Genomic DNA, 27,341 nt, shown 5'->3' with positions numbered 1-27,341 from the left:
CTTTTATTTCGCTAACCTTTTGCTCTTAACCGGCGTCAAAAACTCAAACCCACAACCTGTTGCGTCTTTGTAAGTCACGTGACTTCACCGCCAAGTTCTCTAACCTCCGCTGACGCTGAAGCCGCTTGGTGCGTATTAATTTCTGGTGAGGACCAAATAGAACTATTTTGACTTCTGCCTAAATGACTGAAATTTGTATTGTAATGTCCCTTCCCAGACAGGCAAATGAATCTCGCAGGCAAGTGGTGGTAATTGTCCAAAAAAACTAATCAATGGTTTTTATTTATTTTTCTTCTGACTCCACAAGCCGAAAAAAACAATGTAGTCAGGACAAACAGCAAACACTCCACTCCAAAAGCCATCCCACACACGAGTACAAACCTCTTCTTTTACCTGAACCTCCTTTTTCCAAAAGTCCCTCCTCCCCAGCACCCCAGAGGCTGTTTTATTAAGAGTGGCAGGTTTGTCTCTGCCCGCCCCTCTTTTTAGAACACACTGCCTAGTGTTGGAGGAGTGTTACAGTATATTGTACATCACACAAGATTCAGTAAATTACATTATCGAGTTATGTTAAAAAATGGAACATAAACAATACATGTAATATAAAGTAAATCCTTTTTTTGTAAACGTAACAACCTGCCATTTCCCGTTTTTTCAGTAAATGGAGTTCTGTGATGTTTCACCGTTAACAAGTAGGAAAGGCAAAAAGTCTAAAACGGCGTGGAAATACGAAGAGACGTTTCTTGTGTTTACAAAGTAGCTAACAATTGCAAAAGCCATTTTTTCACGCACGACTGATTTAAAATAATCGAATTCGGGCAACTTTGCTTGAAACTCAAATAGGCCGACTATAAGAAAAAAGGAGGGGCGTCTGAAGAAGTCTGACGGCCTGCGAGGGAGCGATCCGGGATGACTGGGGTAAGAGGCGTTTCCGGACAGTTTTGTGTAAGCTTACCTTGGTAACAGAGCGCGTTCTCTATATCGGTGTTAACGTTAAGACTTTTAGTTTCATTGATGAAATGGATATATGTTTGTTTTTTTCAGACAAAATACTTGGAGACCTGCCCCAAATGTCCTACAAGAACGCGCTACCTCGCCAGGCATCTCACGAGTCATCATGGCCTTACGGGCGTTCAAAAGAAGCGTATTTTAGTCGAGTGCAGGTGAGCTATCCTTGACCTTTTAATTGCATAATGTAACTATCTTGCTTGTGCCGTTTTATTTAATGGGATTTTCTTTTCACCACCCCCAATCCCCAGACGTCAGAGCAACAGTAGTCCAGTAAAGGATTGCAACTCGAAGGACACGGAGCGCGCGGAGAAGCGCTTGTGTCACGAAGGTAGCATCGCAGTAAGTTTCTTCTTCATCTTTTCACTTGATATGCCGGTGTTTGCCTTCTTTTTGCTGCCTTATCACGTTATGCAGGAATATCCATCCATCCATTTTCCAACCCGCTGAATCCGAACACAGGGTCACGGGGGTCTGCTGGAGCCAATCCCAGCCAACACAGGGCACAAGGCAGGAAACAATCCTGGGCAGAGTGCCAACCCACCGCAGGACACACACAAACACACCCACACACCAAGCACACACTAGGGCCAATTTAGAATCACCAATTCACCTAACCTGCATGTCTTTGGACTGTGGGAGGAAACCCACGCAGACACGGGGAGAACATGCAAACTCCACGCAGGGAGGACCCGGGAAGCGAACCCAGGTCCCCAGATCACCCAACTGCGAGGCAGCAGCGCTACCCACTGCGCCACCGTGCCGCCCTATGCAGGAATATTCCGGACAAAATTGAAATACTCAAATAAATAAAAGTACTGAGTTACGTGACAATACAGAAAAAAGGCAGGAACTGTTGGCATAAGTAAGTACATGTGTCACATACATATATAATTTGTTACGCATTTATTTCATTTTATTCATATTATTTCACCAGTACAGTACAATACAATATAAAATACAAATTATATCTCAAACTGTCATTTTGACTCGTCAAAGCTGAGAGGTTCGGGATCTGACGAGTGCTGTCATTGACTTACCTTTATTTTTCCAGCCCGGAATCTTGAACTGTTATGTTAATAGTGTTTTATTTATAATTTATATTTATTTAGCATGAAGCATCCAAAACTGGACGTTTTTTTTTTTTTTTTTCGTTTATGGCTTACCTACATTGCATAATAACCTTTTTAAATTTCAATTTTAATTATTTTGTATGGAATTACACATAGACCCTTCTCGTACAGTAGACACTTCAGTGTTTAAGCCATGTTGTCTAAAGTCTCTTTTTGGGGTTCCTCTGGGAGTGGGTCCCGCAGCTTAAGCTTCATTAGTTTCTAAGTAGATCTGCGCCTTAGTCGTCTTCTTCTTTCGGTTGCTCCCATTAGGGGTTGCCACAGCGGATCATCATCTTCCATATCTTTCTGTCCTCTGCATCTTGCTCTGTCACACCCATCACCTGCATGTCCTCTCTCACCACATCCATAAACCTCCTCTTAGGCCTTCCTCTTTTCCTCTTACCTGGCAGCTCTATCCTTAGCACCCTTCTCCCAATATACCCAGCATCTGATACTGATCCAATACTGATGCTCTGTGTAAGAAAGGACAGAGCTGGTTATACTTCCTTAGAAGGCTGGCGTCCTTCAACATCTGCAATAAGATGCTGCAGATGTTCTATCAGACGGTTGTGGCGAGCGCCCTCTTCTACGCGGTGGTGTGCTGGGGAGGCAGCATGAAGAAGAGGGACGCCTCACGCCTGGACAAACTGGTGAGGAAGGCAGGCTCTATTGTTGGCATGGGGCTGGACAGTTTGACATCTGTGTCAGAGCGATGGGCGCTCAGCGGGCTCCTATCAATTATGGAGAATCCACTGCATCCACTAAATAATGTCATCTCCAGACAGGAGAGCAGCCTCAGCGACAGACTGCTGTCATTGTCCTGCTCCACTGACAGACTGAGGAGATCGTTCCTCCTCCAAACTATGCGACTCTTCAATTCCACCCCGGGGGGGGGTAAATGTTAACATCATACAAAGTTATTGTCTGTTTTTACCTGCATTATTATCAATCTTTAATATTGTTTTTTGTATCAGTATGCTGCTGCTGGAGTATGTGAATTTCCCCTTGGGATTAATAAAGTATCTATCCATCTATCCATCCATCCATCCTCTGCACATGTCCAAACCAGCACAATCTCGCCTCTCTGACTTTGTCTCCCAACCGTCCAACTTCAGCTGACCCTCTAATGTCCTCATTTCTAATCCTGTCCATCCTTGTCACACCCAATGCCAATCTTAGCATCTTTAACTCTGACACCTCCAGCTCTGTCTCCTGCTTTCTGGTCAGTGCCACCGTCTCCAGCCCATATAACATAGCTGGTCTCACTACTGTCCTGTAGACCTTCCCTTTCACTCTTGCTGATACCCGTCTGTCACAAATCACCCCTGACATTTTTCTCCACCCATTGCACCCTGCCTGCACTCTCTTTCACCTCTCTTCCACACTTCCCGTTACTCTGTGCTGTTGATCCCAAGTATTTAAACTCCTCCACCTTCACCATCTCTACTCCCTTATCCTCACCAGTCCACTGACCTCCCTCTCATTCACACACATGTATTCTGTCTTGTTCCTACTGACCTTCATTCCTCTCCTCTAGAGCTTATCTCCACCTCTCCAGGGTGTCCTCAACCTGCTCCCTACTCTCGCTACAGATCACAATGTCATCAGCAAACATCATAGTCCACAGGGACTCCTGTCTAATCTCATCTGTTAACCTGTCCATCACTATTGCAGATAAGAAAGGGCTCAGAGATAATACCTGATGTAATCCCACCTCCACCTTGAATGCATCTGCCCCTCCTACCGCAGACCTCACCACTGTCACACTTCCCTTGTACATATCCTGTACAACTCTTACGTACTTCCCTGCCACTCCCGACTTCCTCATACAATACCACAACTCCTCTCGAGGCACCCTGTCATATGCTTTCTCCAGGTCCACAACGACGCAATGCCACTCCTTATCGCCTTCTCTAAACTTTTCCATCAATATCCTCAGAGCAAACATTGAATCTGTGGTGCTCTTTCTTGGCATGAAACCACACTGCAGCTCACTAATCATCACCTCACTTCTTAACCGAGCTTCCACTACTCTTTCCCATAACTTCATGCTGTGGCTCATCAATTTTATCCCCCTGTAGTTACTGCAGTCCTGCACATCCCCCTGATTCTTAAATATCGGCACCAGTACACTTCTTCTCCACTCCTCAGGCGTCCTCTCACTTTCCAAGATTCCATTAAACAATCAATTAAAAACTCCACTGCCATTTCTCCTAAATACCTCCATGCTTCCACAGGCATGTCATCTGGACCAACGGCCTTTCTATTTTTCATCATCTTCATAGCTGTCCTTACTTCCTCCCTCCTTGGTAATCCATTGCAGTTCCTAATTCACTATCTCCACATCATCCAACCTCTTCTCACTCTCATTCTCTTCATTCATAATCCTCTCAAAGTACTCTTTCCATCTGCTCAACACACTCTCCTCGCTTGTGAGTATGTTTCCAACTTTATCCTTTATCACCCTAACCTACTGCACATCTTTCCCAGCTCGGTCCCTCTGTCTAGCCCACCGGTCCTTTTCTCCCTCCTTAGTGTCCAACCTCTCATACAACTCATCATACGCCTTTTCTTCGCCACCTCTGTCTTCACTTTGCGCCTTATCTCCTTGTACTCTTGTCTACTTTCTGCATCTCTTTGACTATCCCACTTGTTCTTCACCATCCTCTTCCTCTGTATACTCTCCTGTACTTCCCCATTCCACCACCAGGTTTCCTTTTCCTCCTTCCTCTTTCCAGATGTCACGCCAAGCACCCTTCTTGCTGTCACCCTTACTACATCTGCTGTAGTTGCCCAACTGGTAACTCTTCACTGCCACCCAGTGCCCGTCTCACCTTCTCCCTAAACTCAACCTTGCAGTCTTCCTTTTTCAACTTCCACCATTTGACCCTTGGCTCTGCCCTCACTCTCCTCCTCTTTTTGATCTCCAATGTCATCCTACAGACCGCCATCCTATGCTGCTTAACTACACTTTCCCCTGCCACCACTTTGCAGTCTTCAATCTCCTTCAGACTGACCCTCCTGCATAGGATGTAATCTACCTGTGTGCATCTTCCTCCACTCTTGTACGTAACCCTATGTTCCTCAGAGAGGCGTGATTGCATTGGTTTGGACATGAGCAGAGGAGAGATGCTGGGTATATTAGGAGAAGGATGCTAAGGATAGAGCTGCCAGGTAAGAGGAGAAGAGGAAGGCCTAAGCGAAGGTTTATGGATGTGGTGAGAGAGGACATGCAGGTGATGGGTGTAACAGAACAAGCAGAGGACAGAAAGATATGGAAGAAGATGATTCTCTGTGGCAACCCCTAATGGGAGCAGCTGAAAGAAGAATATCTGTCTGGTAGTGTCTTTCCTACAGTATCTATTCATCATATAGTGTATTTTTCACCTATCTATCCATCTATAATATAGTACCTTCTGTCTACCTGTCTGTCTGTCTGTCTATCTAGTGGTGCCTATCTCTATCTATCTGTCTAGTAGTGTCTTTTTGTCTTTCTGCCTATCTATTATATAGTGCCTTTTGTACAGTATCCATCATATAGTCCCTTTCATCTGTCTGTCTGTCTGTCTATTCATCTATTATATAGTGCCTTTCCTATCTGTCTGTCTATCCATCTATTATATAGTGCCTTTCCTATCTGTCTGTCTGTCTGTCTATCCATCTATTATATAGTGCCTTTCCTATCTGTCTTACCTACCTACCTATCTACTGGATAAGGATTTGAAGTCCTTGCCATTCTTTTATTCCAATGTGTCCATTGTGCATGTGTCCTAACTTCAGAAATAAACACTAAAGGCCTTTGATGACTCAAAACCATACCAAATCACTATAGTGTCTGTTCATTAAATAAGCTTTGGGAAGAGTTCTTTGTGAACTTGTGCGGTGTGAAAATGTTTCACTTGTTAAACCATTGAAATACATGACCTTCATTTCTCTTATTTTTACTGTAAATACCATTTCACACATGTTGGATTCTGAAATCCCAGAAGACATTGGGATGGGCAGTTGATATATGCTTTTTTCATTTGTCTTATATGCACTGCCACATCTTTCTTTGACTTTCCGGTTTATCAACAATTTGGGGGCAACTGGTGTTCATAACCATTTTTGTCTTTCTTTTTGTAACTGTATTATAAAGTGACACAGCACCACATGCACAAAATTAGCACTCCTACTCCTTACTGCCCATGCCTTCTTAAAGACAGAGTACTCACTTTCAGTAAAGGCATCATAAAGCAGTTTTAGTTGTATTTTCATGTAGGGACATTACACAATTTTGCATAATGCTGATACTACCAGTTTTTTTAAACAGTACTGTACGGTACCGTTTTATTATCTGCATATTATAATAGTACACATTGTGATGCAACCAGGGAATCAGCGAGCACCAAAGCCCGAAACACGATCACACCAAGAGTCCTGGGTTCAAATAATGGTGTGTTTATTATACACAGTACTTAACAAAGTTGCAAAAGCACACAAACACAGGTTCTCTCTTTCTCTCTCCACAGTACTCTTCTTCTCACCGCATTGCCCTCCTCCAGTCAATGTTTGCTCTATGTCCTCCCAGCTCCGACTCCTGGATAAAGCAGTGTGGTCCCTTTTATTAAGGACCCGGGAGAACTTCCGGTGCCAGGTCCACTGCCCGATGGAAGCACTTCTGAGTCATGTAGAAGTCCCACTTATTAGGGACATAGACATAGAATTACTAGACGCTGCATGACTCTGAGTGAGCGAGAGGAGTGCGAGTCTGTAGGAGATCACTGGGGTTGTGGAGAGCTTTAAATGTTAAGAGCGGTATTTAGTACTGTATTCTGTTGTTAACAGGGAGCCAGTGAAGCTGAGAGAGAATAGGTGTAATATGTTCAGTGGATTTAGAACAGCAGGTTATTATCCTGGCAGCAGAATGTTGTATAAGTTGTAAGTGATGGATAAGATTTTGTGGGATGCCAGATAGAATATCATTACAGTAATCTATACGTGAGGTAACTCGGGCATTAACCAATACTTCAGTACTGTGTTGCTTAAAAATAAGATGAAGTCTAGAAATGTTTCAGAGATGGAAGAAGGCAGTCCGAGATATCTTACTTACTGTATATGGGAGGAATTATTTAATAATATAATAATAATAAAAATTAATTATTATTTAATAATAGCCATTATTAGTGTATAAATGGATATAAATAATTGCATTTAAACAATTTGCCAAAATCTGTTGTATGTAAACGATACTGTTTTAAACGTTATTGTTTTTTCATCATAAAACCCGGTTTCCACGTTTACCTGTATTAGTTTAAATTGCACTTTTGCCACTCTGGGCAACACAGTGAATGCGGCGTCTACCTATATATGTCTATGATTACGGAGTGCATCTCCCTGCAGCACTACCATTCGGCACCCATGGACCCCAACAGGGCTGTGCTGCCGAACTACAACTCCCAGCATTCCCTGCTGGTTCCTAAATGGGCACCGGCACAAAGGGTTGCTGCTATCTAGCGCCTGAGGGGAACAGAAAGTCCCTAGTGATCTCTTCCACTTCTGGTGGGCTGTCCATCCATCTAGTCTGTCCGATTTATTGATTGGCAGTATTATCTGTCCTATGGGTCTGTATTCTTGTTTATGTTTCTGCTGCTGTATGTATTTGAATTTCCCCTTGAGATTCATAAAGTGTATCTAATCTACTAGTATACTAGTGTACTGTGTATTTAAAGCCTTTAATGTTTTCACCTTAGTTCACATTAATTAAATTAACCATTTGAATGCCTTGATTGGTTTAGGACAGTAGTTGAAAATGTGTTGGACCAACGACCACTTTGCTAATGTTAAATCTAACAGTGGACCACTTGAGTTTGACAGTCGTCTAGTAGCTGTCATTTTATGCAAGGCACCATAAGGTACCATTTGAAGCCTCTCCATGTCTTTCATTGGTTCAGAGTTCCGACTTCATTTCAAAGGCACAGTATTATGGGAATGTGTTTTCCTGTTTACAATGTAGTGATTTTTTTCAGAAATAACTATTAATATTTTTTTAATTTTTTTGGTGTTTGGTACACTGTATTATTAAAAGAATACACTTAGCTTTTTTTTTTTTAAATATCGGCTGGACACTCACAGTAATACAATATTCGAAGGCAAGCTACTGGCAAAAAATGTGATGCAGTTGTGGGGTTCCTTCGAGAGAGAGAGAGTGCGGAAGGCAGCAGGCATGGGCAGGAGCCACGTCTTCCATCTGTCCATCCTTAGGTGAGCTTTAATGTTCAGTGCAGTTGCCCAAGGTTTTTATTTTTCTCAGGTTCCAAAATAAGAACACACATTTTCCAAACATGGGATTCATTCACAAGGACATATATTATTCAACACCAAATAAGGAGCACATTTTAATAGCCTGCCTGTGTTGACTCGACTTGTCTCTTCCCACCTCCCTGTCACATTGCTTATATGGCAATAGTGTTTGTCTCTGTCAGCTGATTTATGTGGCTTCAGTTGTGTTTATTTTTATAGCCTCAGTTATGTCTCTCTCTCTCTCTCTCTCTCTCTCATTTATATATATATATATATATATATATATATATATATATATAATATTTGTGTGTGTGTATATATGTCTATAATCTCGATAGATAGATACAGTGCATCCGGAAAGTATTCACAGCGCATCACTTTTTCCACATTTTGTTATGTTACACCCTTATACCAAAATGGATTAAATTCATTTTTTTCCTCAGAATTCTACACACAACACCCCATAATGACAACGTGAAAAAAGTTTACTTGAGATTTTTGCAAATTTATTAAAAATAAAAAAATTGAGAAAGCACATGTACATAAGTATTCACAGCCCTTGCCGTGAAGCTCAAAATTGAGCTCAGGTGCCTCCTGTTTCCCTGATCATCCTTGTAATGTTTCTGCAGCTTCATTGGAGTCCACCTGTGGTAAATTCAGTTGACTGGACATGATTTGGAAAGGCACACACCTGTCTATATAAGGTCCCACAGTTGACAGTTCATGTCAGAGCACAAACCAAGCATGAAGTCAAAGGAATTGTCTGTAGACCTCCGAGACAGGATTGTCTCGAGGCACAAATCTGGGGAAGGTTACAGAAAAATTTCTGCTGCTTTGAAGGTCCCAATGAGCACAGTGGCCTCCGTCTTCCCTAAGTGGAAGAAGTTCGAAACCACCAGGACTCTTCCTAGAGCTGGCCGGCCATCTAAACTGAGCGATTGGGGGAGAAGGGCCTTAGTCAGGGAGGTGACCAAGAACCCGATGGTCTCTCTGTCAGAGCTCCAGAGGTCCTCTGTTGAGAGAGGAGAACCTTCCAGAAGGACAACCATCTCTGCAGCAATCCACCAATCAGACCTGTATGGTAGAGTGGCCAGACGGAAGCCACTCCTTAGTAAAAGGCACATGGCAGCCCACCTGGAGTTTGCCAAAAGGCACCTGAAGGACTCTCAGACCATGAGAAAGAAAATTCTCTGGTCTGATGAGACAAAGATTGAACTCTTTGGTGTGAATGCCAGGCGTCACGTTTGGAGGAAACCTGGCACCATCCCTACAGTGAAGCATGGTGGCGGCAGCATCATGCTGTGGGGATGTTTTTCAGCGGCAGGGACTGGGAGACTAGTCAGGATAAAGGGAAAGATGACTGCAGCAATGTACAGAGACATCCTGGATGAAAACCTGCTCCAGAGCGCTCTTGACCTCAGACTGGGGTGACGGTTCATCTTTCAGCAGGACAACGACCCTAAGCACACAGCCAAGATATCAAAGGAGTGGCTTCAGGACAACTTTGTGAATGTCCTTGAGTGGCCCAGCCAGAGCCCAGACTTGAATATGATTGAACATCTCTGGAGAGATCTTAAAATGGCTGTGCACCGATGCTTCCCATCCAACCTGATGGTGCTCGAGAGGTGCTGCAAAGAGGAATGGGCAAAACTGGCCAAGGATAGGTGTGCCAAGCTTGTGGCATCATATTCAACAAGACTTTAGGCTGGAATTGCTGCCAAAGGTGCATCGACAAAGTATTGAGCAAAGGCTGTGAATACTTATGGACATGGGACTTCTCAGTTTTTTTTATTTTTAATAAATTTGGAAAAACCTCAAGTAAACTTTTTTCACGTTGTCATTATGGGGTGTTGTGTGTAGAATTCTGAGGAAAAAAATGAATTTAATCCATTTTGGAATAAGGCTGTAACATAACAAAATGTGGAAAAAGTGATGCGCTGTGAATACTTTCCGGATGCACTGTGTGTGTGTGTGTATATATATATATATAATATATTTTTATTATATTATTATATCTCACAGTACTGTGCAAAAGTTTTGGGCAGATGTGAATAAATGCTATAAACAAAGAATGCTTTCAAAGATGGAAGTGTTAATCATTTATTTTCATCAATCAACAAAATGCAGTGAATGAACAAAAGAGAAATCTAAATCAAATCAATATTTGGATTCAAAACAGCATCAATTCTTCTAGGTACACTTGCACACAGTTTTTGAAGGAACTCGGCTGGTAGGTTGTTCCAAACATCTTGGAGAACTAACCACAGATCTTCTGTGGATGTAGGCTTCCTCACATCCTTCTGTCTCTTCATGTAATCCCAGACACACTCGATGTTGAGATCAGGGCTCGGTGGGGGCCATACCATCACTTCTAGGACTTCTTGTTCTTCTTTATGCTGAAGATAGTTCTTAATGACTTTAGCTGTATGTTTGGGGACGTTGTCCTGCTGCAGAATAAATTTGGGGCCAATCATACGCCTCCCTAATGGTATTGCATGATGGATAAGTATCTGCCTGTATTTCTCAGCATTGAGAACACCATTAATCCTGACCAAATCTCCAACTCCATTTGCAGAAATGCGGCCCCAAATGTTCAAGGAACCTCCACCATGCTTCACTGTTGCCTGCAGACACTCATTATTGTACCGCTCTCCAGCCCTTTGACGAACAAACTGCCTTCTGCTACAGCCAAATATTTCAAATTTTGACTCCTCAGTCCAGAGCACCCGCTGCCATTTTTCTGCACCCCAGTTCCTATGTTTTCGTGCATACTTGAGTCGCTTGGCCTTGCTTCCACGTCGGAGGTATGGCTTTTTGGCTGCAGCTCTTCCATGAAGACCACTTCTGGTCAGACTTCTTCGGTGTACCTGGGTCCCACCGGTTTCTACCAGTTCTGAGCTGATGGCACTGCTGGACATCTTCCGATTTCGAAGGGTAATAAGCTTGATGTGTCTTTCATCTGCTGCACTAAGTTTCCTTGGCCAACCGCTGCGTCTACGATCCTCAACGTTGTCCGTTTTTTGTGCTTCTTCAAAAGAGCTTGAACAGCACATCTTGAAACCCCAATCAGCTTTGAAATCTTTGTCTGGGAGAGACCTTGCTGATGCAGTAGAACTACCTTGGGTCTTGTTGCTGTGCTCAATCTTGCCATGACATGAAACTGTCTTCCACAACCTCACCTTGGTAGCGGAGTTTGGCTGTTCCTCACCCAGTTTTAAGCCTCCTACAAAGCTGTTTCTGTTTCAGTTAATGACTGTGTTTCAACCTACGTGTTACATTGATGATCATTAGCACCTGTCTGGTAGAATTGGTTGATAAGACACCTGACTAGAATCCTACAAAATCCCTGACTTTGTGCAAGTGGACCGATAAGAATTGATGCTGGTTTGAAGGCAAAGGGTAGGAACACCAAATACTGATTTAGATTTTTCTTTTGTTCACTCACTTTGCATTTTGTAAATTGATAACAATAAACAATCATTATATTTCTGAAAGCATTCTTTGTTTACAGCATTTTTTCACATCTGCCTAAAACTTTTGCACAGTACTGTATATCTATATATCATATATATATATATATATATATATAAATATAATATATATATATATGTATACAGTAGAGTCTCGCTTATCCAACCTTCGCTTATCCAACATTCTGTATTATCCGACGTCCCACCACAAAAAAAAAACGCATCAATCGGCAACAAGAACTGCAAGTTGCGAGTGTGAGCGTAGTCTTATTTTTTGTTGCTAAGTTCATTTTTTCAGTTAAATTTTTCTGTTTTGTTGTAAAACATGATTACAGTGGATTATGTGGCTGGCCCTCTCTGGCGTGCGTGTGTGTGTGTGTGTGCGTGCATGCGCACGTGTGTGTGTGTGTCTCTCGTGCGCGCGCGTGTGTGTGTGTGCATGTCTTTCTCTCTCGCGTTTGTGTGCATGTGTCTCTCTTTCTCTCTCGCGTTTGTGTGCATGTGTCTCTCTCTCTTGCGCCTGCATGTGTCTGTCTGTGTCTCTCTCTCGTGCTATCTCTCACACTCCCCGTGAGGGACTGAACATGAGCGGAAATCATCGGTGCACACAAACCGAAAGGGAAACTGGCTTGTTCCTATACCGAGTGTGTGGTCGTGCACAGAGGCAAAAGTTTGGCGAACTTTTTGGTCATAACCCGATTTGTACGTGTTCAGAGATGTTCGTGAACTGAGGTTCCACTGTATTAGGCTCGTAATGTGTAAAATTATAACATAGTTTGACGTTTAATAGGCTTTTTCTTAACACCTCTCATTATCCGATATTTTCGCTTTTCCGACGTTCTGCCGGCCCGTTTATGTCAGATATATCCGGCATAAATAAACGGGCCGGCAGAGCGTTGGAAAAGCGAAAATATCGGATAATGGGAGGGAGGTGTTAAGAAAAAGCCTATTAAACGTCAAACTATGTTATAATTTTACACATTACGAACCTAATAATCATGTTTTACAACAAAACAACAGAATATATTAACCTGAAAAAATGAACTTGGCAACAAAAAATAGACTACGCTCACGCTCGCGTTTTTTTGTTGTTTTTTTTTTTTTTGCAGTGGGACGTCGGATAATACGGAATGTCGGATAAGCGAAGGTTGGATAAGTGACTGTACTGTGTGTATGTATGTATATATATGTATGTGTATGTATGTATGTATGTGTGTGTGTGTGTGTGTGTGTGTATGTATATATATATATAACCCAACATCTGTCTGTCTCTCAGTCTCTATGTCTGTCCACTTTTCACAAAAGAATGGATTTAGATCGGGTTTTTTTTCTATAATTTGCTTGCAGCTTCTCTCATTGCACTAAGTATCATAGTTCGCTTGCGGTACCGATTTTATTTGCGCAAATTGTAGAGAGATGCAGGGGAGGGGGCGGGGCCCTCCTCACTCACGTGCCAGCCTCGGGGCGTATCTTATCTCTACTAAGCTAGCGAATGAAACTACTTAACCGATTTAGATCGTGTTTGTTTTTTATAATTTGCTTGAACATTCTGGTTGATTTTGTGACTTCTCTCATCACGCTAAGAATCGTAGTTAGCTTGCAGGAGCAATATATTCGCACTAATCCGAGACATAGGCTGCGGGCTGAGAGGATGAGGAAAGCGTGACGTCAGGAGTGGGGAGCCGGGCGAGTTCCTCCTCACTATCTTGTTTCATTACTACTTGGGCTGAGCCACAGGGGACAGCTAGTTTTAAATAAAATAATGTGTATGGAATAAACCTCACGGGTCACAGTTGCACACTTCAAAACTTTAGCTACAATCATAAACATTTTTCTCTCATTCTGCATGAAAACATGGGATTAAAATATTTTCTTAGCCATCTCTACAAACTACATCTCTGTATAAAGAAAATCTTAAGACGAGACTATTGCCAAGAGATTTTTTCAAGTCCCATCCTGCTCTCAACCATTTCAGGTTAACGGCCCACACACACAGTCCTCTCACCTCTTATTCGTGTGAATGCTTTTGTCAAATGCAGTTCCTGCTCTCTCAGCTGTTATAACTTTTTACGATAAAATTGGCAAATTGCTTAAATGCGTATCAATAGACTATGCTGAAACAGTTGGTGGTGAGGTTGCGGAAGATGAAAACATCAACTTACAATATCCAGTAGAATATATACAACCATTAACAACGTCCGGTCTTCTACCGGCCAAATTACTGTTGAAAGAAGGGTATATCGTAATGTTATTGCGTAAATATATGTCTGAGTGATGGTGTGACAATGCAGGTTCTGCTGCATGCTCCCATCTTACTTCTGGGAGCCCTTGAACCCGACACAGTCGGTAATGTCACCGATGACCTAGGCAGTGAAGACATCAACCTTGAAGCAAGGGGATGGTACAAAAAGTGCAAAGTGCTTTTATTAAAAAACCAAAACATTGTCCAAACAAATAAGAGCAGTGTCTCTTAAAGTAAATAAATGAATAATCCAATAAAAACCAAGTGAACTATGGAGGTTAAAACACAATAGAAAAAAAATCCTTTAAAACAAAGAGGTTGAAAACAATGGCTGGAGGCAGTCTTTCTTAAAACTCCGGTGCTTATGTATTCCTTACTGGTGGCTCCCCTACTTCTCTCATACGGGCCCCGTAACAGGGAGTCACCTTACCAGTAAAATTCAGCTCCCTTCAATTCTGGTCTGGTAGCCCACCGATCTCCGGCTACATCGGGCTCCAACCGGACCGAGACCTGGGTTTCTTCCCCAGCGGCCAGGGCACTCTCGTTGGGGCTCAATACGCCCAAACCCTCCTCGACTCCGCTTCCTTCAACGGTCCGTCGACCCCTCTGCCGGTCACTCCAGCTCCTCAAAATTGCTCAGCTGGAGCGACCACTTCAATCTGCCCCCTCCGAGAGTTTGCCAAACACTCCTCTGGGGCTCTCCTACCAGCTGCATTAAACCTTCATGAGCCAGCTCTCGCTCTCACTCTCCCGCACCAGCTTTCTCCTTCCTGCCTCCTATTTCCCCATTAACCTCCATTCCCGTTCTTTTCTCACTTTTCTCTCTTTTTCTCTCTCTTCCCATCAGCCTCGCGCTTCTATTAAATATTACGGGAAGTGGATCTGGTGTGGCAATTAGCAACTCCCGGCAACAATTACGGATGCGGACGACTCCTCACCTGTGCACTTAAGCGAGGACCGTCCGCATCACGAATCACCCGGGAACCGCTTTGGCCACACTACCATGCCCCCTCTCTAACCTGTGAGTGCGGCAACTACAGTAATCCCTCCTCCATCGCGGGGGTTGCGTTCCAGAGCCACCCGCGAAATAAGAAAATCCGCGAAGTAGAAACCATATTTTTATATGGTTATTTTTATATTGTCATCCTTGGGTCACAGATTTGCGCAGAAACACAGGAGGTTGTAGAGAGACAGGAACGTTATTCAAACACTGCAAACAACATTTGTCTCTTTTTCAAAAGTTTAAACTGTGCTCCATGACAAGACAGAGATGACAGTTCCATCTCCCAATTACAAGAATGCAAACATATCTTCCTTTTCAAAGGAGTGCGTGTCAGGAGTACAGAATGTCACATAGATAGAGAAAACAATCTCTAGCAAACAAATCAATAGGTCTGTTTGGCTTTTAAGTATGCGAAGCACCGCGGCACAAAGCTGTTGAAGGCGGCAGCTCACACCCCCTCCGTCAGGAGGAGAGAGAGAGAGAGAGAGAGAGATTGATTTTCAAGCAAAAATCAATACGTGCCCTTCGAGCTTTTAAGTATGCGAAGCACCGTGCAGCATGTCGTTTCAGGAAGCAGCTGCACAAAAGATAGCAACGTGAAGATAATCTTTCAGCATTTTTAGACCAGCGTCCGTATCGTCTAGGTGTGCGAACAGCCCCCTTGCTCAATCCCCATACGTCAGGATCAGAGAAAGTCAGCGCAAGAGAGAGATAGAGAAAAGTAAGCAATCTAGCTTCTCAGCCATCTGCCAATAGCATCCCTTGTATGAAATCAACTGGGCAAACCAACTGAGGAAGCATGTACCAGAAATTAAAAGACCCATTGTCCGCAGAAACCCGCGAAGCAGCGAAAAATCCGCGATATATATTTAAATATGCTTACATATAAAATCCGCGATGGAGTGAAGCCGCGAAAGGCGAAGCGCGATGTAGCGAGGGATTACTGTATTTATTTAAAAAGTGGCCTTTTTGACTTGAGCTGTGGACCCGCTACACCACAGATGGGCTATGCAATAGGACAAGATTAGTTGTATTCAAAACTGGTCAAACAATTCTGACATGTAAAATTTAAACGGGCAACAAGAAAGGTAATGTAGTACATCTTCAGGGGATAACATCAGACACCAAAGGAGATCTTGATATGCCATTAGTATTAAAACGTTTACAGTTTCCTGTTTTCAAAGACTTAACAAATCACAGGGACAGACATTAGAAAAAGTCGGTTTATTTATTAGAAAGAGAAATGATATTCACTCACGGGCAGTTATACGTTACGTTGTCACGATGTAACTCCAAACACAGAATCAAAATTCAATGCGATATTGACGAAAAGTTAATTCCAAATATTGTTTTTACTGCAGTTTTACAGTAAAAGTGTAAGTTTAAGAAGTATTTGCATATTAATTTCAAAGCCAAACAGAATGAAAACATATAACTCAACAAATAAGTGTAATGCAACATGAAACATTTTCTTTCAGTTTATTATGTTTTACAGTAATCCCTCGCTATATCACGCTTCGACTTTCGCGGCTTCACTCTATCGCGGATTTTATATGTAAGCATATCTAAATATATAACGCGGATTTTTCGCTGCTTCGCAGGTTTCTGCGGACAATGGGTCTTTTTACTTCTGGTACATGCTTCCTCAGTTAGTTTGCCCAGTTGATTTCATACAAGAGATTCTATTGGCGGATGGCTGAGAATCTACCCAATCAGAGCACGCAGTTAAGTTCCTGTGTGCTGCTGATTGGCTCAGCGACGGAGTGCTGCATTAACCAGGAAGTCTCATCTCACTCATTCAGCATTAACGTGCTCCTGCTACTGCTTCAAGCCCCGTGTCCAAGCGCCAACAGAAGATGCAAATGATTGCAGAAAAGTTTTGGATATGTTGAAGGAAGGGAACAGCTACACCGCTGCAGGACACCATTATGGCATCAATGAGTCCACGATTGTTTTTATTTAAAAAGGAGGAAAAGCATATAAGATCTACGGCCACAGTGTCCTTTAACCAGGGCGCAAAACGAGTTGCAAGTGGACGTGATAAGGCAGTAGTCTGGATGGAATCTGCTTTAGGGATTTGGATTGAAGAGTGCTGGAAGAAGAACAACGGCGGTGCTACACAGTCGCCTGAAGAGGCTCCTTTAGAAGAGCTGTAACGCTATCCTTTGTTGTGCAGTAAAATTAAACTCATCATTATCAGACAAGTCATCGTGTCATTGTTGGTGAGTAACCATAATTAATTATCTACGTACAGTACTTATTACATGTTGTGATGGACAACCGGCTATGGACTCCGGTCGCCACCCCCAGGCCGCTAGGAGGAGCCCTTCGGACAGCATGATGGTGCCCTGACCTCCAGCAGGGCCTCATGGACTATGTAGTTTATACACACAGCCCTGCTGGATACCTTGGGGGCCACCGGGAGTCGCTGTAGGGGGGCTAGTGGGCTCTTGCGTGCCCTATAACCCGGGAGTGCGTCACAGTCATGTGACTGGAGGAAGCGACGTGCTCCCGGGATGAAGAAAAGGACTGTTTGCCCTGACCCGGAAGGAAAACGGACTTGTGGGTTTTGCCAGGAACCATTTCCGGGTCAGGAGCTATAAAAGGATTATGGGAAGCCCAGAACACTGAGCTGAGCTGGGAGGTAGGGTTGCAAAGTGTCTGGGCGAGGAGGATTGGTTTATTGAATAGTTTATTGATTTATGAATAGTGTGGTGGAAAGGGTGCTTGGTGCACTGTATAATAATAATAAAAATATTAGTTATACTTTTACCTCGTGTTCAGAGTGGTACCTGAGGGTTCAAGAGGTGGACAAAAGCCTTATCTGCTACAATGTACATAGTTTAGTGTCACTGTACGCACATTTTACTGTATACAGTTTTTCTTGCATTGTACGTATTTATTGCTGGTGGCCTGTCTGTCGTAATGGCTGTAACATATGTGATATCGGAGACGCTCGATATCTTTAAAATAATATTTAGGTTTCACTGTATTTAAACTGTGTTTACATACATAATTTCAACGAATCTTACCTAATATCTAAGAGAATACAAAGGGTTTATGCTGTATAATTGTGCGGGAAATGTTTATAATAGTGTGGGAGAGTTTATAAGGGCATAAAATATAAAAAAGAACCATATGAACATATGGTTTCTACTTCGCGGATTTTCACCTTTCGTGGGGGGTTCTGGAACGCAACCCCTGCGATGGAGGAGGGATTACTGTACTATTTTTCAATGTGGTTAATTACTCTCTGTAATGTAAAATAGTTCTATCATGCATATGTAACAATTCCCATGAAAATAACAATTTGTTTAAATTGTACATCCGCTTCCCCATACGTGAGCGTCAGAGCAGTAGTGCTGGGGCAGGGGGTTGGCGAGCAAAGTGAGCAGGGAGCAGAGCCCCCTAGTACCCATAAAATATAATTTTTGGGTGGAGTGTTCCTTTAGGAGCTTTTATTCTTAAATTCTATATGTAGCTGTTCGACAACAAATAAGTTTCTTTATTATTAACAGCATCATTAAGTCATTAATATTACTAGAGAATTTTTAAAAATGTAAACTTACATTCCTATATCTTTGTTCCTCAGAAAGAAATGGATAAAAATGTAGATGTGATGCATCAGGCAGTGATATGCAGGCAAAACCCCTCTGTGCTGATGAGTAGGTGTGACCCCCCTAATGAATTCGGTAGCATCGAAACAAAACTGGCTAAAATTACAGAAAAGCTGGAAGGAATAGATCAACGCTTATTCTCTTTGGAGGCCAGAATGACTAAACTAGAAGAACAGAAAATGGAGGCTGCTGAAGAGCAGGTGTTACCCAACTCATGTAGTAAGCAGGAAAGTCCCACAGACCCTTGTTGCCAGATCATCGAAGACGACCTTTGCAGAAGTAAGTAAAACCCACAATTTTTCCCTCTTTTAATGTTAGAAAACTTTTATGGAAAGTGATCCAGTATTGTATTTTAATTGACACATGCGAAATGTAAATTATTATGATTTATCTTTGACAGCGATCTTTCTCCATATACGTGTAGTTCTAATCAGGTTGAAGCTCACTACATTTAGTACAGATGTTTAGTACATTAGCAGGGTGTTAGTGCAGAGCTGTCATTCCTGCCTCACAGTGCCAGGTTCTGAATGGAGTTTGCATGCACTCCTAATATACTGTCACGTGAAAAGGAAGTACACCCTCTTAAAGTTCTGTTTGTTTACGGATCAGGACATAATTAAAAAACATTCTGGTCTTAACCAGGTTCTACAATTATTGAAATGTAACCTCAGGTGTAAAACAACTTGCAACAGATTCCACTGAATTATTTATTTAACAAAAATTAAGCCAAATTGGAGAAGCCATGTGTGGAAAAACTCAGTGCACCCCACAATTCAACTTCCTGTAGAAACTCCTTTAGCAGCAATAGCTTGAAGTAATGGCTTTCTGTAGGACTCTATCAGTCTCTCACATCATTGTGAAGGATTTTGGCCTTCTCTACAAAGTTGCTTCAGTTCATTGAGGTTTGTGGGAACTCGTTTATGCACAGCTCTCTGAAGGTCCCACCACAGTTGAGGTGTGGACTTGGACTGAACCATTGCAACTAAACTTCTGCTCGTCTAGAACCACCCTTACTTAAAAGAAGAGGACGACATGCATCAAGACTCTTTGCAGTGTTGGCTCCTCAGTGGTGGAACGAACTTCCTCTTGCTGTACGAACAGCGGAGACCCTCACTGTCTTCAAACGTCATCTGAAGACACACTTCTTTAAACAGCACTTGGGGGACTAAAGTCCCCATACTTTTTTCTACCCTTTTCTCAAAAAAAAAAAAAAAAAAATTTGTACTAACTCCTAGTACTAACAACTTACTATTATTTTCTTCTAGCATGGTTTTGTGTACAACTTGGTCAGCGGTAACTTGTTTAAGGACAGTAGATTTAATCCTAGCCTTAAAGACTGAAGAACAGTCGTAGACTACTAAGCACTGTTGTAAGTCGCTCTGGATAAAAGCGTCTGCTAAATGATGTAAATGTAAATGGTAGTACAGTGATCCCTCGCTATATCGCGCTTCGCCTTTCGCGGCTTCACTCCATCGCGGATTTTATATGTAAGCATATTTAAATATATATCGCGGATTTTTCGCTGCTTCGCGGGTTTCTGCGGACAATGGGTCTTTTAATTTCTGGTACATGCTTCCTCAGTTGGTTTGCCCAGTTGATTTCATACAAGGGACGCTATTGGCAGATAGCTGAGAAGCTACCCAACTTACTTTGTCTCTCTCTCTCTCTCTCTCTCTCTCTCTCTCTCTCTCTCTCTCTCTGACGTAGGGGGGTGTGAGCAGGGGGGCTGTTCGCACACCTAGATGATAGGGACGTTGCTACCTTCTGTGTGCAGCTGCTTCCTGAAGGACATGCTGCACGGTGCTTCGCATACTTAAAAGCTCAAAGGACACGTATTGATTTTTGACTTTGTTTTACTCTGGCTCTCTCTCTCTCTATTTCTCTGCTCCTGATGGAGGGGGTGTGAGCTGCCGCCTACAACAGCTTTGTGCCGTGGTGCTTCGCATACTTAAAAGCAAACAGCCCTATTGATTTCTTTGCTTTACTCTCTGTCTTTCTGACAGACTCTGCTCCTGACGGGCACTCCTTTGAAGAGGAAGATATGTTTGCACTCTTTTAATTGTGAGACGGAACTGTCATCTCTGTCTTGTCATGGAGCACAGTTTAAACTTTTGAAAAAGAGACAAATGTTTGTTTGCAGTGTTTGAATAACGTTCCTGTCTCTCTACAACCTCCTGTGTTTCTGCGCAAATCTGTGACCCAAGCATGACAATATAAAAATAACCATATAAACATATGGTTTCTACTTCGCGGATTTTCTTATTTCGCGGGTGGCCCTGGAACGCAACCCCCGCGATGGAGGAGGGATTACTGTATATATGACAGGGCATGATGGGATGTGACAATTTAAAGGATAAGTTGGGTATTTTTAAAATCAGTTATTTCTTCACAATCATGATCTACAGTGGAACCTCGGGTCATGACCGTAATTCGTTCCAAAACTCTGGTTGCAACCCGATTTGGTCGTGACGCGAAGTAATTTCCCCCATAGGACTGTATGTAAATACAGTTAATCCGTTCCAAACCGTACGACCTGTATGTAAATAATATATATTTTTTAAAGATTTTTAAGCACAAAAATAGTTAATTATACCATAGAATGCACAGTGTAATAGTAAACTAAATGTTTACTTACTTCTTCTGGTCACTCCAGCTTCTTGATCGCTCAGCTGGAGCGACCGCTTCCTTCTACCCCACCGAGTATCGGCCAAAACACCCCTGCTTGGGCTCTCTCTCTCTCTCTCTCTCTCGCTCGCTCTCTTGCATTCTCTCTTTTGCTCGCTCTCTCTCTCTCGCTTGCTGCACAGGGAATGCACAGGGAGAGACTGAACATGTGCGGAAATCATCGGCGCATACGAACCGGAAGGGAAACTGGCTTGTTCGTCACCTGAGTGTGTGGTCGTGAACAGATGCAAAAGTTTGGCGAGCTTTTTGGTCGTAACCCGATTTGTACGTGGTCCGAGACATTCGTGACCCGAGGTTCCACTGTATTGGGGGGGGAAAGGTTTCTCTTCCCTCTTTTTTCTACTCTTAATGCTTTACTCAGGGTGTTGGTCTTTCTTCTTTCTCTTGGGTGGGGATTGAATTGAATTTAGTTTTTTTCTAAGTTTGACTTTACTGTATGAAATGTTACTTGCTTCTAATAATTTTAAAAAGAGACAAATCTCAGTTTGTACTGTGAAGAGGAGACTTTGTGCTGCAGGTTTGGCAGGGCGAGTGACAATAAGAGAGCCATTACTTAAAGGACAAAATAGGGCCTTGAAACACCAGCTGTGGACTACAGCAGACTGGAAGAAAGTCTTATGGGCTGATGAAATCAAACTTGAAATCTTCGGTTCATCGTGCAGGGTGTGTGTACGCCGTCGAGTTGGTGATGGTATCTCAGTGTGTGACATGAACTGTCAAACATGGAGGAGGAGGTTGGTTGCTGACTTGCACAGAATGACTGGCATTCTGAATTAAAAGGGGTTACCACAGGTTTGGCTGTTATATCAGCAGAAGATGCCTACTTGAATGATGAAACAAGAATTTAAATCCCATTTTGTACACTTACTGATTCCTTGACTTATGTTTTTATTTACAATTGTTTATTTGTTCCATATTCCATATTGTTCAACTTCAGAGGGTGTAGTAACACAGTCTGTTCCAACTCTGCTTTAAGACACACAGAAGGTTTTTTAGTAATCAACAGAAGTTAGGACACCTGTGCAAATTGTTTCTTCAACATGCAAGGTTTCATTTCCTTTAATTGCTGCAGAACATCTGTAGGTTGTAACCTATTAGTAATTCCCTGAAGGAGGCCCATTTGTAATATTCTGAAATGTCCTTTTTTCAGTTTTTGCTAACCTAAACTTTAAATTTAAATCTCTGGTGGTGTACTGCTTATCTTTTCACTGTTGCAGGCCATTTATTGCATTTCAACTAACTGACATTTAAAGAAAGACTGAGGTGTTCTAAAACTTTTGACTGGTGGTGTAGATTCATATTTTTTATTTTTATTTTATTTTTTTTGCATTTTGCAGGAAACTTAAGAAAAAAGATCTTACCACAAACCAATATTTGACTGAAAGAGATGGGAGAGCATGGCAATATTTATTTTAATAGCAGGTTAGAAAGGGCAAGTCAGTGTGATCGGATCAACAAATGAAGAGGGGTTTCTTTTTTGGCACATTAGAAATGTCCTCCACTGATGTTGAAATGTTAATGCAGCTACATAAAGAAAAGACTTTTGAGAAATGCAGTTTAAGAGGCGTATCTGGAGGTCTAATCGGTATCCTTCAATAAGGGCGCGCATAAAAAGGCGAGCTTCAAAAGGGCGACCTCAATTGAGCACGGCGAATAAAGGCGTTCGTAGATAATTTAGTTCAAATGGCTCTGGAATATGTCTGGAACAGCTCGTTGCAGGTTGGCCTATTCCAAGGCCAAGGAAGACCTACAGAGACACTTCGGAGCAAATTAAATCAATTGTCCTTGATTATGCTAATAGACCGCATCTCGAATATCTACGTGGCATTGCACATAATCTACAGCTTCAAGTATAACACAACAATGAGTAAGAGCAGAAAACAATGAAATATAGAGAGCTTTAGAAATAGTTCGTTAGAAGTTCATGCATTAATTAATTGGATGTTTTAATAGTCTTGCTTTCGCCTTTTTATACGTTCAATCACTGCCTTTATCTAATACATTTTCTGTAATAATTTTGTTGCGTTTGTCTTTATTCGCCGCGCCCAATTCAGGTCGCCCGGTCTAATCTAGGCCAACAGATTTTCTAGCCAGTTAGGGCTTCATTAGAATTACCGTATATACTCACGTATAAGTCGGGTCTTGAAACCCGAACAGTCGATCATAAAATCAGACCCCGACTTATACGCCCGTTCAAAACTTTTTTTTTACATTTTCTTGCCTCCTCTAATCTCGCACCAGTTTCTCAGATGCATGGAATTTTGTTACAACAGCGCACTTACTAATTTCTTTCGCCACTTCAACGACTTTTAATTTAAAACCAGCTTCATATTTTCTTCTGATTGAACGCTCCATCGTAGATAAGGGATGCTCTTACGATAAAGGTGTATGAGGGTGTGAGATACAAAAAACACAAAACAGTGCAAGCGGCACTTTAGATTAGTTTGGTTATCACTGTGTGGTCACGTAAGCACAATAGAGGGCAACAAAAGGCAGTGTGCTCTGTGGTTACTCTCTCAGGTGGGCGTTAGCATATCGTAATCTCTTGGACCAATAGCATGAGTTTTCCACATTCGACTTATACGACCGACATTATAAACTACCAGAAATTATACTGTAAAATGAAGCCCTGACTTACCTACGTGAGAACTTAAACGTAAATATATACAGTAATTTGGTTAAGAATATGGGGAATATCTAAAGTGCCATTACCCAGAAAAAGGATGTCATTAATAATAATAATAATTCTTTGCATTTACATGTAGGGAGATTTTTGGGCTGCAGTTTTTTTCCATTCTTGTCTTATTTTGCCTAACATCAGATCTGGCAATTCTTTTTGTGATTTGTCTGGACCGTGTTTTTCGGTTTTATGACTGTACAGTATATCTGAGTATATAGCACAGTGTGTTCCCTCCATTCTGTCCACATACTTTATCCATTCTGCATAAGAACTGATTTTAATAATGGACCTTAAATAACACAGGCTGCTTCGACATGTGAGAATGTTCATTTTGTGTCTTGATGCAGGATCACCAGAGGCTACTTTCCAAGTCGCAGAAGATATGGCTCAGTTTGGCCTTCATCTTTTGGAAAACGGCACTTTGGTTTCAGACAAAGACTCGTCTAAAATGAACGGTGAAGATATTCTGCCTATTAATGAGCACATTAAGCATGACCTGGATTCACCTGCAGTGTCAGTGGACCTTATGGGTCAGAGCCTTGTCAGCACTAAGGAGGAGGATGCAGCTGTAAAAGCTGAGTCGTCTACAGGAGATTTTTCTTCCACTGTTCCAGAGAATATTCTTACGGTGGGGTGTGCAGTTAAGAATATATTTCCAATGTGCAAAGTTAGCCTGCCTCGTCTGGAGATTAACCAGCAGCAGTGTTGGTCTACACATAGTGAGACTGGAGAAGTCGTCTAAAAATAGGGGAATCAAAGAAAATTCTCGAGAACTTGGTGTTTTATACATGCCAAAACTGTGTGGGAATGCCATCTGTAAGTGAAACCACCAGTCGAGAAACAAATGTTTACATCATGCGTTGACACCAAAAGTATCAGCAGCAAATTCACAGAATGAAAAGACTGTACCGATGTTCATCTATTTGAAAAATCTTGAATGGCACCAGGTACCTGACATTAGAGGAAAACCACATTAGTGTGTGAAGTGCGGACAACTTTAACAACACCAGATAGTTCATACAAAAGGAACGCAATTCAAAAGAAGTTAAGAGACAAGGTGAAGGAACAATCAGTGATGAAGCGGGAGACACCGTTTGAACTGGTTTACATTTGTGTTTTAGGTTGCACACTGTAAGTGTGCTTTGATGTTCACGGTTAGCCCATCTCTAGTTGGATTTTGGGAATATGTTCAAGTAAGTCTGTTAGCTGTAAGCTTCGTAGAATTGTATGTTCTGAATACCGTTATGTTTTAACTTCACTTGAGGAGGTAGCTCCTACTGTACAAGCTGTTCTTTCCATTTTAAAAGACTTCAACAGTCTGTTTTGGCCTGTTAATGTTTAATAAAATAAATATTTTTTTCTTGAAGTTTTGACATTTATATATTTTTCACATTTACTTGTCCAGTTAGAGAACTGTGGTAGAAATGTAACATCTTATTAAAGAAAGAAACACCATCTAATAGGACAAATCTGGTATGACTCCGGCGCTGCCGAGAGTGGCAGCCTTTTCAGCAGCTCCGTGTACGAGTTCATTTTTCTACTTTTATTTTTCTATTTTTATTTATTGATCACTCCTATCACTTTATTTTATGTGGATTCGTTCCCTGGACACACTTACTTTTACAACGTGGGCATGGATTTTTACACTCCGAGACTCGTCTATTCAAGTACTCAACTTCGAGCGCTGAGAACAAATGCCAGTGTCGGTGTGGTTCCCTATTTACCCGACGAGGTAAGAAGGCGGTATCGTGGCAGCAGAGTCGGCACTAAGCTAAAAATGAAGCGTCTTGCGAGAAAGTGGCGTTTTAAGCCTTCGGTGCCTTCTGGGAAATAACTCAATATCAAATAAGATCGACGAACTGGCTGCGCTGGTGAAAAATGGCAGAACCTACAGAGAATGCAGTTTGTTGTGCTTTTGCGAAACGTGGCTAACTACCACCATCCCAGATGCTAATGTGGATCTACCCGGGTTTAGCACAGTTAGAGCGGACAGAGATGCAAGTACCTGTGGGAAGCACAAAGGAGGAGGACTTGCTCTCTATGGTAATACACAGTGGTGTAACTCGACATGTTAACGTCAAAGTCTCCACTTGCTGCAGGGACATCGAACTGTTGGCCGTAAGTTTACGTCCCTATTACTTGCCCAGGGAGTTTGGACACGTCATTGTTGTCATCGTGTACATTCCTCCTCAGGCGGACGTGGAGACAGCGAGTGACAGCATCCATTCTGCTGTTGCTAAGTTACAAACGTAGCACCCTGAGGCGCTTGTGCTAATCGCTGGAGACTAACCATGTGACGCTGGACAAAACATTACCTGCCTTCTCCCAGTATGTGGACTGTAACACCCAGGGAAATAAGACTATTGATTTACTGTATGCAAACGTTAAAGACGCATACAGCGCCACCCCGCTGCCTGCGCTTGGGAAAGCAGATCATAACCTGGTTCTGCTTCAGCCTCACTACAAACCAAAAGTAAGAGTCCTACCTGTAACCACACGCTCATTCAGGAAGTGGACCCCAGAGGCTGAGAATACTCTGAAAGAATGTTTTCGAACAACAGACTGGGATATCCTGCAAGGATCTCATAGTGAGAACATTGAGGAGGTTGTTGACTGCACTACTGACTACATCAACTTCTGTATGGACACTGTAGTTCCAGTAAAAACTGTACGCTGCTATGCTAACAACAAGCCATGGATTACAAGTGACATCAAGGGCCTTTTGAATCAGAAGAAAAGGGCTTTTAAAGGCGGTGATCAGCATGAGCTCAAGTGCGTGCAGAAGGAACTCCGAGTCCAGCTCAGGGCGGCAAAGGAGCAGTACAGGAGAAAGCTGGAGCAGAAGTTGCAGAATAACAGCATGAAGGAAGTGTGGGATGGGATGAAGATCGTCACTGGCTGCAGCTCGAAGCGGGGTGCCACCATCGAGAGAGACGTGAAGAGAGCAAACCAAATGAACAACTTCTTTAACAGGTTTGACCACCCCACTCTCACTCTCACCTCGGAGTATTGCACCCTCCACACATCCTTCTGCTGATACCAGCATAGGAGAGACATCCCCACCCATAATTACAACAGCGCAGGTGAGCAGAGAGCTGAGGAGACTTCGTGCCAGCAAAGCAGCGGGTCCAGATGGAGTATCGCCACGACTGCTGAAGGTCTGTGCATCGGAGCTGGGGGGTCCTCTACAGCGCATCTTCAACCTGAGCCTGGAACAGGGGAGAGTCCCGAGGCTTTGG

General features: G+C 42.5%; 1 protein-coding gene across 1 annotated transcript; it reads left to right on the top strand.

The window, feature by feature from the left end:
- The first annotated feature begins 497 nt into the window (after positions 1–497).
- On the top strand, positions 498–25,424 carry LOC114647197 (uncharacterized). Its single transcript, XM_028795792.2, has 5 exons — positions 498–918; positions 1,045–1,163; positions 1,260–1,350; positions 18,713–19,016; positions 24,450–25,424. The coding sequence occupies exons 1-5, from the start codon at positions 910–912 to the stop codon at positions 24,842–24,844; spliced, it is 918 nt and encodes a 305-aa protein (XP_028651625.1). The 5' UTR covers positions 498–909; the 3' UTR covers positions 24,845–25,424.
- The last annotated feature ends 1,917 nt before the right edge of the window (positions 25,425–27,341 follow it).

Source organism: Erpetoichthys calabaricus, chromosome 1 (assembly GCF_900747795.2).
Source record: "Erpetoichthys calabaricus chromosome 1, fErpCal1.3, whole genome shotgun sequence".
Taxonomy (NCBI): domain Eukaryota; kingdom Metazoa; phylum Chordata; class Cladistia; order Polypteriformes; family Polypteridae; genus Erpetoichthys; species Erpetoichthys calabaricus.
Note: the sequence above shows the minus strand (reverse complement) of the source record. Positions and strands in the feature narration are given on the sequence as shown.